At 36.4% G+C, this 19,578-nt stretch overlaps 1 protein-coding gene across 1 annotated transcript in view; it reads left to right on the top strand.

The window, feature by feature from the left end:
• Positions 1–5,466, top strand: part of LOC103531805 (transportin-1) — a 99,063-nt gene extending 93,597 nt beyond the window's left edge. The window contains exons 24-25 of the mRNA XM_030468391.1: positions 2,245–2,387; positions 3,880–5,466. Coding sequence (XP_030324251.1) covers positions 2,245–2,352 — 108 coding nt within the window. The 3' untranslated portion in view covers positions 2,353–2,387; positions 3,880–5,466. The remainder of the gene's footprint in view (positions 1–2,244; positions 2,388–3,879) is intronic.
• Positions 5,467–19,578: the final 14,112 nt, after the last annotated feature.

Raw genomic sequence — 19,578 nt, 5'->3', positions numbered from 1 at the left:
TCTTGTGAAGCCAGGTGTTTACTTCACAGAATCAGCCGGGTTGGAAAGGACCTCTGAGATCATCAAGTCCAACTCTTGATCCGCTACCACTGTGCTTACCATACCATGGCACTGAGTGCCACCATCCAGTCTCTTTTTAAAAACATCCAGGGACAGAGAATCCACCACCTCCCTTGGCAGCCCATTCCAATGCCTGATCACCCTCTCTGTAAAGAATTTTTTCCTAATATCTAACCTAAACCTTTGGTGGGGGGGGGGGCTTTGGCATATCTTGCAAAGCCAGGTGGTCACTTGGACCCCTCCAGATGGGATGACACAACAATAACCCTTATTTCTGAGCATGCCCATTCTTCAATGGCTTTACACAGGCACACACAAGATGTCACTCTGCCTCCGCAGGGTACAGCTTGCCTGCCCCTGTCCCTTATCAAGTAAGGACACTGTCCTACCTGTCAGGCTGTCCATCAAACAGAGCTCCCCTTGCAAAGACAGTGTTCAGCTTATCGGGATAGCCACTAAAGGAGGGGCTGCTCCTGCGAGAATAAGGCCCCATTTATCAGGGTGGTTACCCAAATGAGGGCCTCTCCTTGAGAGAAGAGAGTTCAGATGGCTATCGAATGAGGTCTCCAGTTGAGCGCAATGTCCACATTGTCAGAGCAGCTGTTTTGAGACAATTATTCTTTTCACGATTCTACACTTCTATAATGGGGTTACAGTGTTAGTGGCTAAGGGAAGAGCAACTCATGTCATCTACCTGGACTTGTGCAAAGCATTTGATACTGTTCTGCAGAACATCCCTAAATTAGACATGGGCATGACGAATAGACTATTTGGTGAATAAGGAATTGTCTGGGTGGTGGCACTCAAAGTTGCCATCTCCACATGTATTGATGTCCAGTTGGAGATCAGTGATGAGTGGTGTTGCTCAGATGTCAGTATTGGGACTGACGCTGTTTAACATCTTTGTGGCAGCATGGACAGTGGAATTGAGTGTACTCTCAGCAAGTTGTCAGTGACACCAAGCTGTGTGGTTCGGTTGACTCACTGGAGGGAAGGAATGCTATCCAGAGGGACCTTGACAGGTTTGAGATGTGGGCATGTGCCACCTTCATGAAGTTCAACAAGGCCAAGTGCAAGGTCCTTCGCATGGGTCAGGGCAATTCCAAGCACAGATACAGGCTGGCTGGAGAATGGATTGAGAGCAGCCCTGAGGAGAAGGACTTTGGGGCTGTTGGGTGAGGAGAAGCTCAACATGAGTTGTCAATATGCACTTGCAGCCCAGAAAGCCAACCATATTTGGGCTGCATCAAAAGAAGCATGTCCATCAGGTCGAGGGAGGTAATTCTCCCCCTTTACTCTGTTCTCATGAGATCCCATCTGGAGTACTGTGTACAGTTCTGGAGCCCCCAACACAGGAAGGACATGGAGCTGTTGGAGCAAGTCCAGAGGAGGGCCATGAAGATGATCAGATGGCTGAAGCCCTTTGACAGCAGACTGAGAGAGTTTGGGATATTCAGCCTGGAGAAGAGGAGAGAGGTCTCTCCAGGGAGACCTTAGAGCAGCCTTCTAGTATCTGGAAAGGGTTTACAAGTAGATTTATATTGGGATGTTAGGAAGAAATTCTTAATTGTGCAACAGTTTGCCCAGAGAAGTTGTGGGTGATCTCTCCTTGGAAGTGTTTAGGGCAAAGTTTTATTGGGCTTTGACCAACCTGGCCCAGTGGGAGCTGTCCGTGCCCATGTCAAGGGGCTTGGAACTAGATGATCTTTAAGGTCCTTTCCAACCCAACCCATTCTATGATTCTGTCAAATACTGGCAGTGGTTCTGGCTCAGGTTTCCTCCCAGAACATATTGCACATTTAAAAAAATAAATGTGAATACAGTAATCTTACCATATAAACTGTGTCAATTGACAAAACGTTTAGCATTCTGAAATGGTCTAACTCAAGGTTGTAAGTCTCCATAATAATTAAAAATGCTTACACACATATGTATATTTATATAGTATATAAATATTTATATATTTGTGTGGGTAGCTATATTCTATATTCTACCTTTGACTGAAAAGTGTTTTTTTCTTTTAAGAAAGACATTACTAGACTTCCTTTGTTTTTTAGTAACATTTAAATATCCAACTGGGGAATTCAAATGGACAGATGCAGAATCCAGTAGTTTGTGGCTTACTGCATATGTTGCTAGTAAATATCAGCTGTTTAATTATTACCTTGAATTCCCAATTTGTAGATTCTTCATGGATTTAAAAATCAAGTTGGTGATGAGAATTGGAGGCGTTTCTCTGACCAGTTTCCTCTTCCCTTAAAAGAGCGCCTTGCAGCTTACTACGGAGTTTAACCTAATGCACTGTAGCTGCAGTCCCATAATTAGAGGTAAGCACATAAATCTTCCTTGATAAACAGCTGTATAAAAGACTTCCTCCCTGTTTACATTATATGCAACATAAGTAATTCACTAGACTAAAATTTTCAGTTATACTGGAACAGATATCCTTCCTTTGTATAAGAAGACAAAAAATATGATAGTGTACCTAGTGGTGGTAGCTGTAGCAAAAGCAGTTGTCTGACTTATTTTTACAGAAAGAGAGTGACTGTACTAGATGCACAGTAGTGTATCAAGCTAAGGTTGGAAGTGTAGATGTATCAAAGTGTCTGTTCAGGTTTAATAAACAAAACAATGATTAAAATCTTCAATCTATCCTACTAAAGTCACAGGCTCCTTTATGTCTTATGAAGTAGTAGGTAGCAGATGTGGTCTAATCAGGAATATTTCCCTAGGATAGGAAAGCAAGTTTAAGACACTTTTGGTATGAGAAGTCCAAAATATTCTTAACCACATACTAGATGATCTTTGCATTGAATAAAGGATGTTAAGCTAATCTGTAACTCTGCTGATTGTAGAACTTGATGTTTTGGAGATGCCTATGTGTTTATTATTGCCATGTTCCACAATTCCACAATTCAGAGTTGATACAGTTCTGTCTGAGGAATTACTCCATTTCAGCAAAGAACAGTTATTGTGCATTCTAGAATAATTGTATTATACCACCTTGCTTTGTATGCTGTTTGTGCACACTGGATAAAGCAAAGTTCCCACGTGTAATGTGATACTGTGAAGAGATTATTATACTACATAAAAACCAGTACAAATTACATTTATTCATTCAATCTTTATATAAATTTGATACATGCTCTAGATTTTTTTTGTACCGAAATTATGGGAGTGAATCTTGTAATACTTTTTTAATTGTTGAATGGACAGCTATTTAAAAGCCAACCTAAGATTTTTCAGTCAGTGACATAAGAAATTTTTTGAACTATATGGATTAAATGCATTTCAAGTATTTACATATTTATCAATGAGGGCATTATAGTTCTGAAATAAGTAGAGTTTTTCATACTAATGAAGAGGAATCCAAAGTGGTAACACTGTCAATTATTCTCAGTTTGTACTGAGGAAACACTGTGACTATCTTGTTTAAGTGAAATTGTTAGGTCTGTAGAAGACATGTTTAATATTCTTTCTCAGTGTCATAACTACCTCATAATCTTGTACTAAAAAGTCAAAGACTTGTTAGAATATATAGAAATGCTTTTATATACAATCTAAGCTTAGCTACAATAGTGGAACTGTCAGTGTAGCTTTAAAGTATACAGTGTTGTTTCATGAATAATAATATATCTGATATAAATGAGTTCTTTTCTTAAACAAACTTAAAAGGGAAATCTAGGCATAAATTTGTTTTCAAATTAAAGATTGTCACCTACCTCTTAAAAAAGGCAATACAGCTCTTTAATTGACATATCAGTGCATAAACAAAGTTCAAGGTAAGATTTAACTATACCTCTGTCTTTCATTTTACAGGTCCTTCAGTCTGGGAAATTATGAGGAAGCCTCTGCACCCAGGGAAAATGTTACCCTTTACTGTGGGGAAGGGTAAACCAATAGGGAATACAGTACAAACCCAACCCTATTGGGAAGGGTGGGAGGGAGGTGTTGCCATTACTGCATTAAGTCAATGTTGGGAAATGTTTTAACATCTGGATCCTTTGTGGATGGAAATCAGTCTCTTATTACAACTCTGCAATGAATGTAAAGAAGAAAAAAAAATTATTAACGAAACAACACATTCTGGACTGTTCTGGAGAACTGTACAAAAATAAGAACCATATAATTGAACTGTAGGGATTCGTAAAGAGAAAAACTATTTTGTGTACAATAAAGAAAACCTGAGAATGGGAGTCACAAACAGTAAAAGGCTTTCTTTTATGTTTTGGGTTTTTTTTTTAAGTAAGGGTTTTCTACATTATTTCATCCTGCCTGATTGGATTCCTTGTTAATTTTCATGTTAGTAAATAACTAAAGACATTAAGTTAGTACAACTAAAATGCAGCTTGTCTTTATTAGGAGTAGGCACTTGCGGTGTACGATACAGAGTCCCATTGTAAATTAATAAAGGTTAACTTGGACAAAATTAAACAAACCTGCAAGCTGACAAATGAGTCACTCCTTTCATTTTTGGGGTAAAGGGAGGGATACTTCAAAGACCAACGTCTTAATTTTTATATTTTAAAAAAATTAAAGTAGCAGCTATGATTTGGTTATTGTACATCATTAGATTTAATTTCTAGAGTAAGGCATTATTCTTAATGTGCAGTTTAAGATTCAGGCGTGCATTCTAGCTAGTGGGAAAGTAGCATGCTTGCACTACATAAAGTGAAATTGGCATACATTTACTAATGTTGCATCAATCTTGTGTTGCAGTTTACCAATGCAATATAGCCCTGCATTTAAAATTCATTTTCTAAGATTCTGTGGATCTTATTTTTATTAAGGATATCAATATAGAGAACTGTAGTTAACAATTGGGCCTTGAAATACCTTTTTAGGTTCTGTTAAGATTAAGATTGATATTGTATTTTGTGTAATCTGCACAATGTGGAAAGATGATATAACTGTGCAAAATATTTGCTCCTGTGTTATAAGTGTGATGTGCTTTCTGCATGGTAATATACTATTGATTTTTAGCAGAATCTCTAAAAATTTGTTACATGGTAAGACCCATTAAAGGCTGCATAACTGTTAGCTGACATGTAAAAACAATTGTAGAAGTTAATGACAGTTGCTATTTTTGTGTTTATTCCCACTCAACGTATTACCTTTTATGCTTTCTTTGTGTTCACAGCATGATCTTAGAGATGTTTAAGGTAATGGATGTAATGCAGTGTATCTACAATGTATCAGTGCATGTAAGTGGCCCTTTGTAATGTTAAATGCACAAGGGTGCTAGTTGAAAGCTAGGGAGTGAAAGTTGGTTTGAATCCTCTCCATTTCACTTATTTAGCTTTTCTGTTGATGTTTTGGATTTTGTTTGGTTTTTTTGGTTTTGTGGGGTTTTTTTTCTACTTTCATGTATTTCTGTGAATAAATCCTTGTTAATTTAACTCTTTACTTTTCTTTCCATGTGTATTTTCTTATGTACTGTGAATGTGAAATCCTAACTGGTACGCTTGATCTTATATACATCTGAAAGTGGCAAGTCTTAATTAATTTAGATTGCCTAAAGAGTATCCCATGATGATAAAGGAAAATGGAGAGATTTTTAACTCTGCTAGTCAGAGTTGAAGCCACACCTTTCCATTTTTCAACACTGCATAATTAACCTACAAAATAAAACTAAGAAATAAAAGCCTTTTTATAGATTTAGTTTCTCACCTTTGCATTACAGAATTGGATACTGGATAAGTTTGGGGGGAATTTCTTTTTTTCTTTTTTTTTAAGAAGTTGCTACTCTTTGCATGTTTCTGTTCTTTGAGTGTTAAATGATTTAGCCATTGCACTGAAGTTTGAGCTGTATGTGTGTAGACTTATAAATTCTGTTTCAAGAGTTCTGGGGGTTTTTTATGCATGATAGCATGCACATTTTAAATGTGTCCCATTCTTTATTCTTTCCTTCTTTCCCTCCTCCCCCCACCCCACCCACCCCCTTTTTTTTTTTTTTTTTTTTTTTTTTTTTGCTTTGCAAATTTGAATGAATGATGCCTGAAGAAGAGTTTGGACATATACTCTATGAAGTACGTTCAGTAACACTAGTATGTAGTAATTATTCAAATTGGTCAAAATTGCATTGATAAATTGCTTTCAAATTACATTACTTTGGTAGCAAATATAAAATTCGCTGAAGTAAATTAGTAATAGGTTTTTTCACTAAAACCACTTTAAAACCAAATTCTGGAAGAAGAAGGAAAAAAAACTTGAAAATATATCAAGGTAGGATATTATGTTAGATGCAAACTTGCTGTAATTTTGAGTGTATTTGAATGTTAGGGAAGAGTATCAGAAAAATTACATTGAAAAAAAATTCTAGAATAGCAAACCTGCACCAATAATACTGTAGCATTACAGGTAGAATCTGAGTTTAACTGAAATTTTTAAATTTCAGAAAGCCCCTCTAACCAAATAAAACCACTCCACCTCAGGTTATCTTAGGATGCCACTTTTGTACATAGTATTTTAATAGGTATTTGTACAGATGTGAACTGATCTGGTATAGCAGCAAGGAAAATAATTAAGGCATAAATAAATAGTACTGATAAAATAGTCTTTTGTATTAGTAAGTTCTCTCGAGGTATATTTTAAATCTAATATACCATATTCCTAATGCATAATATAGTGCAAAGATTCGCAGAAGCAATTTAGGGTTTAATCTGAGGTAAGACAAGATCTGAATTGGCATTAACAGTGGTAATTCAATTATTGCATCAAGGGATATATAAAAATATTTTAATTCTTGTGGTGTAGTCTTGACAGTTCTTGGCTGTTGGCTGAATGTTTGTAATGGTAGAATTGTGAGTTCATCGCATTCCAGTGTTTCTGCCTCTAGACATGGTAAAAGCACGACTTTGTTTGCTCCTTACACACGGAATAAAGTACTATTAGTCTGCTAAACTACAGAAATTGCTGCTGCTAAGTAATGATGTGGATTTTTTACTTGAATATTTTTGTTGTAGGAACCTCAGGAGATCAATGTTTACTGGTTTTATATATGCCTTTTTCCTGTTTTGAGTTTCTCTTTTTGAAGATTTCAGGGAGTGAAGAATAGCTGATGATCAACCTAAGTTAGTAACAGAAAGGGTGTTTAAATTCTTATAACATGCATCTTTTTGGAAGTCCTCAATTGCTGTTAAATTATAAGTTCAGTACTAAATTTTTTTCATTGCATATTAAGAAAATGTGTCTTTTTATTTAGTAAAAAGGATTAGAATAGTTCATTTTCTTTTAAGCAATGCAAGCAAAAATAATAAATTTTATAATTTTTTTCCAAAACTTGATAATTTTCTGAATTGGTTAATATGTATATATTTAAATTGTAATAAACTAATTCCTATGCTTTAGTTTATTGCTTCTTAAACCTTGTAATCAAAAGATCAGTTGTAGAAGAATGGATTTAACATTTATAATCATTATAATTTTTTAAAGTTATGAAGTAGCATCAATTTTGTAACTAACAATATCTATACACATTTTTTTAGGACTTTTATGTTAGCGTCAGTTTTAATTACTTAAACCACATATATTGTATAATAGTAAAATGTATATTTTAAAGATTCAAGTGGCTTTCCTCAAGCAAAACTCATTGCTACTTAGAAATATTAATACTAGCTTTTTCTCAGGTGAATACTCTTGTACCCTTTTTTTCAGAACACATGCTTATAATTATATCAGTTTATGTATTTCATGTTAGGCAGCTCCTCTGTCTTAAACTTACACTAAATTAATCTTCTACTGTTGGACAATAATAACTTTTGCCTCACCTATTTTATTCATATTGAATGTATTAACAGATAAAGGTGTAAAAACGTTCTTCCTTTGAGGAGAATGCATCCATATTCAAACAACTGAAATATTTCTTGAAAAAATGTTTTGTGTAACATTGGAAATCATTTGTTTCACATTTTGTCAAGGAAAGAAGTTGCAACTCAAAATTAATTGCTCTCTTTCTTGAGGATAATCGCATAAAGCTTCTATATAGGGTCTAAAGAGTAACTTTTTATCTTAGATATAGGTTAAGCTCTACAGTGAAGTTACTGCTGTAAACTGCAAAACATCCTGCAGTTATTTCAGTTAGATGCTGATGTAGTTTGTATACATATTTGTGATATATTATGCATATTTCCAGTAACCTCATCTGGAGTAAATAAAGCTTGATCAGTAGCTGTGTATTTCACTTACCTATGCATTTGCCAGAATAACTGGCATTCATCAGAGTACCAAGTATTCTTCTCCAATATAAACATTTTTTTTCTCTGCCACTAATGTGTGTTCTTTGAACTTCATGGCTGGAACAGTCCAATTTTAGATAATTGTTTTAAATAGGAGTACTCTTGTTGCCTGCTTTGTAGAGCATATTGAACTAAAATAGTAAGGATACTTACTTGAATGTATTTATTTGAGGGAAGTTGAAATTACTCTATATAAGATGAATGTTTCAGTATACTTTTTAAATAAGACAAATACACATCTCAAAGAATTCAGCACTTATAGTATAGTATCAATTTTCGATGAGCTGATTCTATTGTGCTACTTTTACCTTAGGTATCTAACTCCTTACTTAAGGTGACCAACTAAACTGAAAAGGCCTGGGTGACTTTTGCATGGATGGTGATTAAAAAAAAAAAAGATGGGTATAAGCAGGTTTGTTTGGCTGTTGAAATATTTTTTTCATGGGAAGAAATAGGTAGCTATGTATGCTTGACTTACTAAGCTCTTCTAAAATTTTTAATTGGATGCAGTATATAAAATAGTTTAAATTAAAGATGACTGATCTTTCTGGTGACAACTTACGTTGTATGAGTTTTGCTTGAAAACTTTAAAACTGATGTTTCTGTATTTGCCACAATGTTGAAATGTTTCTTTCAAACAATATCCTGCAACCTCTCAAATGGTACTAAATTGAGTGATATTTCTTGAAGTCTTCCTATTTGCTATCAGAACTTCATTTTAAATAGAATATAGTTTTAATTTTTTATAAGCTGATGAATTTTAAAGAGTTTTGGGGGCCACTATTTTGGATCATGCAAAGAATATATAATGTACTGTAGTAATTTTGTATTTATATTTGTATGATGTGACAGATGTGAATGTTAATCACTGCTTAACTATGTTAATAAAGATGTTTAAATATAGATGTTGCATTGTAATTTTTTTAATAAAAGGTGAAATTTTCCTGTTCAGTTTGTGTTTTGCTTGAGTCGAGCACTCTTCTGGTTTTCACACATGTAATTAATGGCACGCTTAAAATGAAGCGTTTTTTTCCAATAATCAGACTATTTTTAAGGAAAACAGATGAAATTATGCTGCACATTTATTAACACGTATATGTATAAGTGATGGCATATAATGAATTAATTCTGAATCATAGTTTTTCAGGGGTTTTTGTGACACTAATTCTTTTTAGCCAGACTTTCATTTGAATCATAAAAGTAAAAATGGAAGTATTTATTTTGTTGCTTCAGATATAAATAATTTCTGTCAAATATAATTTAAATTTAAATTATTAAAATAAAACAAACTGTTTACACTGCCAGTCTTGCCCATTTTAATTTTCTTATTGCCCCTTGGAAAAATAGATAGTCATAAATTGCCTTTATTAAACATGCAGAGGAACCTAGTCTTCCCCTGGGTTTACAGCATACAGGTTATTTTGGATGCGTAACTACTGCAGTATTACTATCACAAATATCAATATTTTTAATTGTTATTACTCTGTTCCCCCAGCACTTAACACAAATGCCAAATAGAATTTTGTTTCCTTGATAAAGTACTGTACACGATGAGAAGCAATGTAATTTGCCAGTCCTTTTACCTTGAAATGATTGTCAAGGAATGCCATACATGTAGGACATATTTAATTTGCTATTTTCCCAAGTCATCTTTCGGATTTACATTCATGTTGACTTCTTCAGGGGATTCTATGGCTTGCAAATATAGAAACTGATGGGTTACTTAGCTTGAAAATTCAAACAGTAAATAAGACCATAAAAAATGAAAAAGAGATTTGATTTAAAGCCAACAACAACAACAAAAAGCAAAATGTGGTATTTTTCTTCCCAGAACTGCATCTTGACACAAGGCATCTTTCAGTGCCTTCCTTTAACTTGATCATATATCAAAAAGAAATTTTGAGTCATCTTGCATGTTTTGGTGGGTTTTTTTCTCCTTAGTACAACAATGGTCATTGCCTTGAATATGCATTTTTCATTCTGAAATGTACTTGCTCAAATAAACATTTTGGAGCCATGTCCAAAATAACCCCAGGCCTGTAAATGTGTGCACCTTTGAGCATTTAAAATGCTTTGGAAGAACTGATGAATCACACGAAAAAGTAAGAATTCAAGTATCAATTTTCTTTAATTCTTTACATATCTTTGCATAAGGGAGTAATATAGTTGCATCACTTTCTCCAGGACTGTGCCATAAGATAATGTAGCTAATCACCAATACTGTTGTCTTTGGGCCAAAACCAGATGGAAGCTAACTGGAACTTGGGACCACAGTTCTCACTTGTTGCAAGCATTCATTCACTTGGCCATTTAACTGTTTCTCAGTATTAAAGAGAGTTGTTAGTCAAACATAATCATAGAATGGGTTGAGTTGGAAGGGACCTTTGGTCTAGTCCAAACCCCTTAAAATGAACAGGGACATCTTCAACTAGATAAGGTTGCTCAGAGTCCCATCCAACCTGACCTTGAATGTTTCCAGGGATGGAAGATGATGAAAAGAGAACTGACTGCAAGATTCAAGCAAACAATTTATTTGAACTTCACTTACAGGTTTAATTGCAAGGCTCAAGCAAACAATTTAGGTGAACTGTACTTGCAGATTTAACACATCACTAATGCAGACTTTTACAGATACAATGGAAGAATGCACTATTACAACTTAAAAACAAGAACATAGTATTAGAATCTATAAAGCGCACTAAATGTTACACTTTAGTTAATCACCCACAGTTACAAACTTAGAGCATGCAAGATTTTCACTTAGCCCTCCAGGTAAGAGCTCTCAATCCTAGGGAAGTAATATTGTCTGGCGTCCTGATCAAGGCGGGACTCCCCAGAGACAATCTGTATAGTTGGAGAAGCAACTCCCAATTCCCAACCCAGATCCTAGGGGTTTTATCCCCTGATTTATGTGACTGTGGGCAAGACTATGCCTGAGTGAATTACACCATTATCTTTGGGGACGTAAATGAATAGTTACTAAGAACAACCCCCTTCTCACAAAAGAACTCGCCAGACAAGTATTTAGACAATAATATTGGTGTACTAGGGAAATAAGATAAATTTGGAAATTTTTATGTATAAAAGAAGCCCTGTATTACAAGGAAAGTGTGCTTGGTTTTTTGGGAGTCAACCAAGCACCCAGCTTTGCCCAAACCTGCAATAAACCATGTCTCCTTCCTAAACATAGTCTCTTTGCCCACGTTTCAGGATCTTACTTAAAATGGTAACAGTTCCAGTTCCTGACTACTGTCTCAGTAAAGAAATTCTTCCCAATATCTAGTCTAAACCTCCCCTGACACAACTTCCAGGTCATTTCCTCTAGTGCCATTGTTGTCCTGAAAGTGGTGTCTGTTACCTGGTGTGCAAAAGCCAATCCACACACAGTCAATGTAGTTGCTTTAATATCCAGTTCTGCACAGAAAGGGGAGCAGGGTGGTATTCCACAAAGCGAACTCAGTTTCCCAAAATGCAAGTGCTACTTTTATACCCAAAATCATGAGAAAGAATCTCTAACATTATTCCATCATTCACACCCATGATTGGTTAACTAGTTCTTTGCTTCCATTTAAAGTGTCAACGCTCAAAAATTTTACTACACATGCTCAAAGAGTAAGAGGCTCGTTATTAGCAGGAGTCCCTCTAGCCTATGGGTTGGTATTTCCATAAGACTGAAGAAAAGAGAATAGACTCTTCCCTGATTAGGCTGCACACAACCAAAACACTATTGTGAACAGTGCAACTAACGGAGACTGACTTCACACAGACATGTCCTTTGTGCCCTAAGCCATCTGTACATTCAAATACACTTAAACATCTTTGCTCTTTTTCTAAGTATTAACACCAACTGTGGAATAATTGCAATAATTGATAGAAATGACCAGACTACATTTGTACTTTTAAAGTAAAGGTACAGCATTTGGAGATGGTGGAATGTGGCTAGTGTATCATTACTACCCAAGATGTTCATATTATCAGGGGTACTCAGTATGCTAACACCAAGAGAAATTGCAGCAAGGGTGGAGCAGAGTGGAGACTCCATGGCCATGCTCTGTGGCAACACCACCCATTAACTGCACTTTTGATACCCTGGGCCAACAATCTGCCACCCTTTGACAAATGCTGTTCTTGAAGTGTACTTTTGCTCATTATAACATCATTTTAATATAAAAACCACACCTCCATACCTAAAGTTACCCACCTCCAAGGTGCGACCACCCCTCACTAAGCCTGTGCTCTGAATTTTCTCCAGCCTCTACATTTAAAATGTAAAGTGAGAGAACTTTGCACCAATCACAATAAAGATATGCTTGACTACAGTCGCTCAAGCTCCACCTGTCAGGTAAATAGTATAAAAATAGCAGGGAAGATACCATTCCAGGGACACCTCTAACCCCTGAGACCAGTCGACATGCTGAGCCTCTCTTTCCTCCCACTGGGACACCTTTGAGTAAGATTCTAACACTTGAGTGCCCCCCTCCCTTTCTCTTCTCCTTTAATTTTGTAGTCTCTTAATAGTATAAATCTCTACACCCATGGTTTTTGGCCAGGTTGCTCTTCAGAGTCCATATCTATCAGATGCTGGGAAGAGCTGTGGACCCCCCCCTTCATGAGTTGGCAATGCCACAGGGGGCCCTCAGGCACCTACCCTGCCACCAATGAAATCGGGTCCAGTGTTATATATATATTTGTATATATATTTGTATTTTTGTTACTTTATTCCTTCTGTTATTGCCTTTCCCCTGTGCTAGTAAATCTGTCTCCAATTGTTTTCAGTTTCCAACTTAAAGTCACCCGTCTTTATTCCCCTTTTATCTTCCCTTTGGGTGTGGAGAGGAATAGAGAGTAGTTCTGTCCTTTGGTTTAAGATCTGCCCAAACTGCTAAGCTGTGACACACAATCAGACTGCAGCAAAATACTGTTCAAGTACTACCAAATACAATTTCTTTTGAGATAAGAATTTGATCTACACTAATATGTGTGCTACTGAAACATATTTATTTCCTAGGAATAGACTGACATACAGTAATAACCTCACAATGTTAGAATGCCACTAACAGACATTCACAAACATTTTCACTTAGGTGGGAACACCAGATATTGGAAGTCCATCTATTTCTTTGAACCTACAAACTACATGCCACAAAACTAACACAAGCTTAGACTGAGATCAATCAGTGATGCACCCTTGCTTGATAAGAATCATATATTTGCCATTCAACTTTTTTCTTCTTTTAAATGGCAAAGTGGTATACCAAGATGGATCAATAAAGCAGAGCTGAAGAAAATACAATGGGACAGGATACCAGGTTTAATATCTGACAGGAAGGAGATCCTATTGCTGCTAGTTTGCATCACTGACAGATATTTTCCAACCCCAGGGCAAGTTGTTGTTAAGGAAATTGTCCTGGTTTGGACCAGGATAAAGGTGATTTTCTGCCTTGTACTTTTAGCTAAGTCTCTTGTAAGTAGTTGCACTTGCTGAAAGTAACAGCAAGTTTCTCAGACAGTGTGTGCTTCTAGGACTGATAACAGTCGATGTTTATAGTTACTGCTAGAGACTGGTATGCAGAGCCAAGGACACTGCTCAGCTCTGAGGAACATTTTACCCTCCAGAAGGAATAAAGAGATCCCACCTGCAGCTCTCCTTTGGGGAGGAACGGACAAGATAGATGCCAGAACTGACCAAACAGAGTATTCCATCCCATACACGTCATACTCAGTATAAATTTGAGGCATCACGAGGGCCAAGCCATGCTCCCAGTTTCCAGCTTCCTGCCCTTCCTGCCTTTGCTGCTTCCCTTCCTTCACCCGTTCCCTGTTTCCTTCGGCATCCTGGGAGGATTCCGTCCGTTCGTCTGCCTGTTGTCCTGATCTGTGCCAGCCCATATCTGTGTGTTCCTGCCTCCAGTTCCCTACTGCTGCTGACTCCAGGAGTCCAGCCTGGACTTTCCCAGGGCTGCCCTGCAGCCTTGGTGGTGACATGAGAGTTATTGGGGGAAAAGGGGGGAAGGAACGTGGTATCAATTTTCCTGTATATTTGTATATTTGTATATGTTTAGTAATTTTTCCTATTTATCATTACTGTTTCATTAAAGTTGTGTTGTTTCGTTTCCAACCCATAAGTCTCTCTCCCTTATTCTCTCTTCTTTCTTTATGAGAGAGGGGAGAGAGATTAATAGAGAACATGTCACTCGGGTAATTGCTGGGCCAGTGTTAAACCATGACAGAAATATACTGAAGCTTTGTCAAATAAGTTGAAACACAGTGCTAAAATTCTAGTCGATCTCAGTGTTTTAACTAGAACAGAAATTTTTCATGTATTCTACAAAATAATGTTATAGGTAAGATGGCTGCACATGTCTCTGGCATGTCTTGATCTAAGAAACAACACTGAGATTAAGAAACAACATTTCTTAATCTCTCACTGAGGATAAAATGCTCATGTGCATCCTTACATGTTTCCAGATGGTCATTAATCTTTATAGTCTTAAATATTATTTAAACTTGTTTACTTAGAAAAAAATATTGCTTCCTTGTCAAATCACTAGAATTAATTAGCAGAAACTTCAGCTAAAATACTTTTAATATGTGGAGAAAGGACAAATATTTTACTTATTGGTTGTAAAGTCACATCTCATTTAAAGTTTCATTCAAAAGAGTTGACAGAGTGAAGCAAACTAGAACACCACATTCTTCTTACTGGTAATTTTGTGTAGAATGAACTTTCAAGTTTTATTTATATTACCATAATAAAGCAAAGAATTCAAGACAGATATAGCATCAAGTTATTTTTACCCATTTACGTAAAATCTTTCACCTTAGCATCAGTATGAATAAAATAGAGCATGCCCAAAGAATACAGCATAAAGGAGATATGAAGCAGAAAGAGCAAGCTTCTGATCTAAATATGGAGATAAATCAAAACACAACATATGTAAAATTAATAAAATTAAATGTGTCCAGGTAATGTGCAGCTTAGGTATATGAGTAACCACAACATAAAAAAATGACTGATTTCAAGAATTAATCGCAAAGATAACACAAGGCAAACTTTTATAACGCTAAATAAAAAGCTGTTTTGAAATATAAAAAAAATAATTTTTAGCAGCTTGTGAAGCCCAAAACATTTGATATTAAGCATCAACAACATTATATCCCTCCACTAATCCAAAGCAGGATTTCACCAGAACCCTCTCTGGCTTTATAATGTGTTTTCTGGAATCAGGGATTTGGTTTATGTAGTCCTTCGAATTGGAGACTGCCCATCACACACATGTGGAATTTAACTATTTCACTTACTGGAAAGATATTAATTTTCTACACTTCAGCTCACTTTGAAATTATGCAAATGTCAGTGTCACAGAGGATTGCCAGATCCACAGCGGTTACATTTTGTGGAAATTTTTTACAAAAATTCTTTGTTGAGGTCTATTTTGGGCCAAAACTGAATTTTTGATGAAAAATTCAGAAAACAAAGGCTGGTTTTTTTGACAGCTTTTACTGCAAGAAACCTTCACTGAAACAGCTCCTCAATTAGCCTCTTGCAGGTTTTTTCCATGCATCATCTGGTGTCAGTAACCAAGCAAGACAAAATTCCAAAACAAACATATAATTAATTTCATCCAGAATGGAAATTCTTACATTCAAAGCAGTAGGAGAAGTCATATTTTATAAAAGAACATCTGTTCAGGAAGTTGTCACATTTGAAGGCTTCAGTTCTGTCCCTTCCATCCCATAAAGAAGAACCTGGGTTATTTTTTGCATATTATTTTCTTGTCCATACATATCGCTCCCTTTTCATTGACCCCCCAAGTTTCTCAACATCTTAATCTAAAAGAATAATCTTTTAAGATCATACTAGAAGTTGCTAATACCCTAATTCTACATCTATGGTCAAAAACTTGGAAAGAATGTTAATTTGAAATTATTGCTTTTCTTCCAAACATGACAAAAAAATTGGGATTAATTTAGATAAGCTGATGGATACCTAATGTGACATTTCTAGCTTTTTACTGAATTTTTTAAATTTAAATCTGAAAGTTAGTAGTTTGTTATTAATTGATTCTTAAGAGTCACTATTCAGTTCTAAGTCAACAAAATAAGCTTAAGTGTTCTTGTAGGATGAAAGATATTTTAAAATGTTCATCAATTTTAATATATTTTGCGTGCTACCATAACACATAATGATAAACGTAAATAAAAACCACAAACAGTATATTAAAAAGCCAAGATTAGCAAGAATGAATACTTACCTTTCTTTTATAAAGTCTGCTAAGTCTTTTGTTGACAAATGTCCGTGCTTCATGTTGTGATAGAGGACATCAAATCCATTGTTCCTTTCCCCCTAAAGATGAAAAATAAAAAAGTAGAACTATGAAAAACAGCATAGTAAAAAAAATTACAGACAGAACAAAGTATAGAACCCATGCATTTTAATAACTAACCATGAAGTGAATTATTTCTAATGCTTCAGCTTTTTACCAATTGCTGTCAGTTCCTCTCAATCCCTTATATGTAAAACAAACTGAAATTACCTCAGCAGCCACTACTACCCTTCAAATGACCAATTACATATTTCTAGACTGTACTTAAAGCCATTTATTTTCTAGATTTCTACATGTCTTGCATTCTTTCACATCTCGTCTTATAAAACACACTTAATACTGCATTTCCTCTTCATTACCTCATCCTTCATTATTTCCCATGAACTGAAATTCTGTCTTGGGTTAGTGTGGTGGTGTTTTGGAAGGGGTGGCTCCTGTGAGAAGCTGCTGGAAGCTTCCCTGGTTCCAGTGCTGGCCTAGCCTCTGTCCAAGGCGAAGCAAATATGGGAAGCTGGATGCACCTCTTCGAGTAACATATTCAAGAAAGGGGAAAATGAAATCGCAAAACTATGAAAAAAAACCCCAAACCTGCAGAGGGGAGGAGGCAATGAGAGCATGCAATGCCAGAGTAGACACCAAGGTCAAAAAAGGATGGGGAGAACGTTCCTGACCAGAGATTTCCACTCATCCCGTGGCAAAATGTCAGGCTGTCCCCCACAACCTATGGAAAACACGGTGGAGCAGTACCTGAAGGACCACGGTGGGGTAAATGTGGATGTGTAGCCCTTGAATTGTCACAGGTGGACAGACATGGAGCTGCAGACAGTGCAGGAAAGCAGAGGGGCAGATGTAGATCTGCAGCTGTGGAGGACCCCATGCCAGAGGTGGTGATTCTTCCCAAAGCAAACCATGACTCTGTGGGTAACTTGTGCTGGAACAGTCTGTTCCTGAGGAACTGCACAGGTAACTTCCCTTTATCTATTTTAAAGTTTCATTTTAAAACCTAAAACATTTTCCAATCAGCAAGGCATAACTCACCATTAAAACTGAGACATTGGCCTAAAAACCAGTTCATAGATTCAGCCAGCTTATCACCTCTGGCACCATGGTGAACTTCCCCCAAACAAGAGTGCCACAGTTTAACGCTGGGCTGACAGTTAACCAAATGGCAGATGCTCTCTATTAATCCCCCTCGCCTCCCTGATAAAGAAAGGAGAGAGAATAAGGGAGAGAGACTTATGGGTTGGAAACAAAACTACACAGCTTTAATGAAACAATCATGATAAAAAAGGAAAAAAATTATTAAATATATACAATATACAGGAAAATGGATACCACGTTCCTCCCCCCTTTCCCCCAATAATGCTCACGTCACCACTGAGGCTGTAGGGCAGCCCTGGGAAAGTCCAGGCTGGACTCCTGGAGTCAGCAGTACTTGGGAGCTGGAGGCAGAAACATGCAAATTTAGGCTGGCATGGATCAGGACCACAGGCAGAGAAACTCCCAGGATTCCGAAGCAAACAGGGACAGGCAAAGGTAAAATGCCAAAGGCCAAAGGAAGGGAGCAGAAGAAGGGTTTTGACCTTTGTGATCCTTCAAATTTATACCAAATATGACACATATGGGATGGAATACTCTGTTTGGTCAATTTTGGTCATTTATCTTGTATGTTCCTCCCTAAAGGAGGGTTGCAGCTGTGACCTCTTTACTCCTTTTCTCCTTCCAGAGCACAAAATGTTCCTCAGAACCGAGCAGTGGCCTTGTTTCTGCATAACATTCTCTGGCTGTAACTATAAATTTTGAGTGTTATCAGTCCTAGAAGCAAACACTGACTGAGAAACTTGCTGGTTATTTCAGCAAGTACAGCTACTTATGAGAGACTTAGCTAAAAGCAAAATTACAAGACAGAAAATTAGCTCTATCCTGGCCCAAACCAGGACAAAGAGAAAGCAAAAATAAATGAAAAGAAGAGGAGATAAGGCACAGCATAACAACACTGCTAATATGCGTTTTTCTGTTGAACTATCTATTCCCCCTACGACTTTCCAAAAGCTTCAGATTCATAACATTGCTTCTTCTAGAGACACAGAAGCATACACTGAGAAAATAGCACACATGTTCACATTGGAAGGGAAAAAAGGATGGAAAGCAGAATCCTGGACTTTTTGCAGTGGCAGCTCTACATCTCCAAGTAAAAGAGGTTTTGTTCAGACACCACTTCAAAAATTTCTGTCCTTTCTGTTCTGGAAAAATTTGTGCAGCCATAGGCACACCTGGTCAAGGAAATTATATAGTTGAAAAGTAAAGCTAGCAAATAAAGCCCACTTTTATGAAATATTAACTACAGTTGGATTATTTGCTTTAGTTCTTTCAAGCATTGGGGAAAACAAAAAACTGAACAAAAAACCAAACAAAACCAAATGAGAAAACAGATACACCTATAAAATGACTGCTCCTAAGACACCAGTAAGTTGTAAACTAAAGTTCATCAGAACGCAGACCAGTTTAGCGTAAGTGCAATTACATAAAGGTCTTTAAGAAGTACAAGCAGAACTTAATTGAATATACCAAAATACAGTAAACTATCAACAGAGGAAGGCTTTTCTATATTTGAAAAATAAAAGGATAAGAACTAGTAGGAAATGTAATTTTTTAAATGTAGTTTTACTACTCCAAGTACCAGTCTAATCACAGTAGTTCAATAAACTGTTCAGAGTAGTTACTGATAACAAATACACTATACAAACAATTTCACTCCTATCTAACCAGTTTGAAGCTCAGAATAATTTTGACTACTGGTGCACTAACAGATAACATTAAATTTCTATTATTTACTCAGTATAAACCCTGAAGGCCTCTGCATTACAAAGCTACCAGAATAGCTCTGTTATTAAGACCTTATGATCTTTTCAATTAGAATTCAAAGAACTTCTCTTATTTAACTGCTCCAAAGT

Source organism: Calypte anna, chromosome W (assembly GCF_003957555.1).
Source record: "Calypte anna isolate BGI_N300 chromosome W, bCalAnn1_v1.p, whole genome shotgun sequence".
NCBI lineage: Eukaryota > Metazoa > Chordata > Aves > Apodiformes > Trochilidae > Calypte > Calypte anna.
The sequence above is the reverse complement of the archived record's forward strand: the minus strand, read 5'-3'. Positions and strand labels throughout refer to the sequence as shown.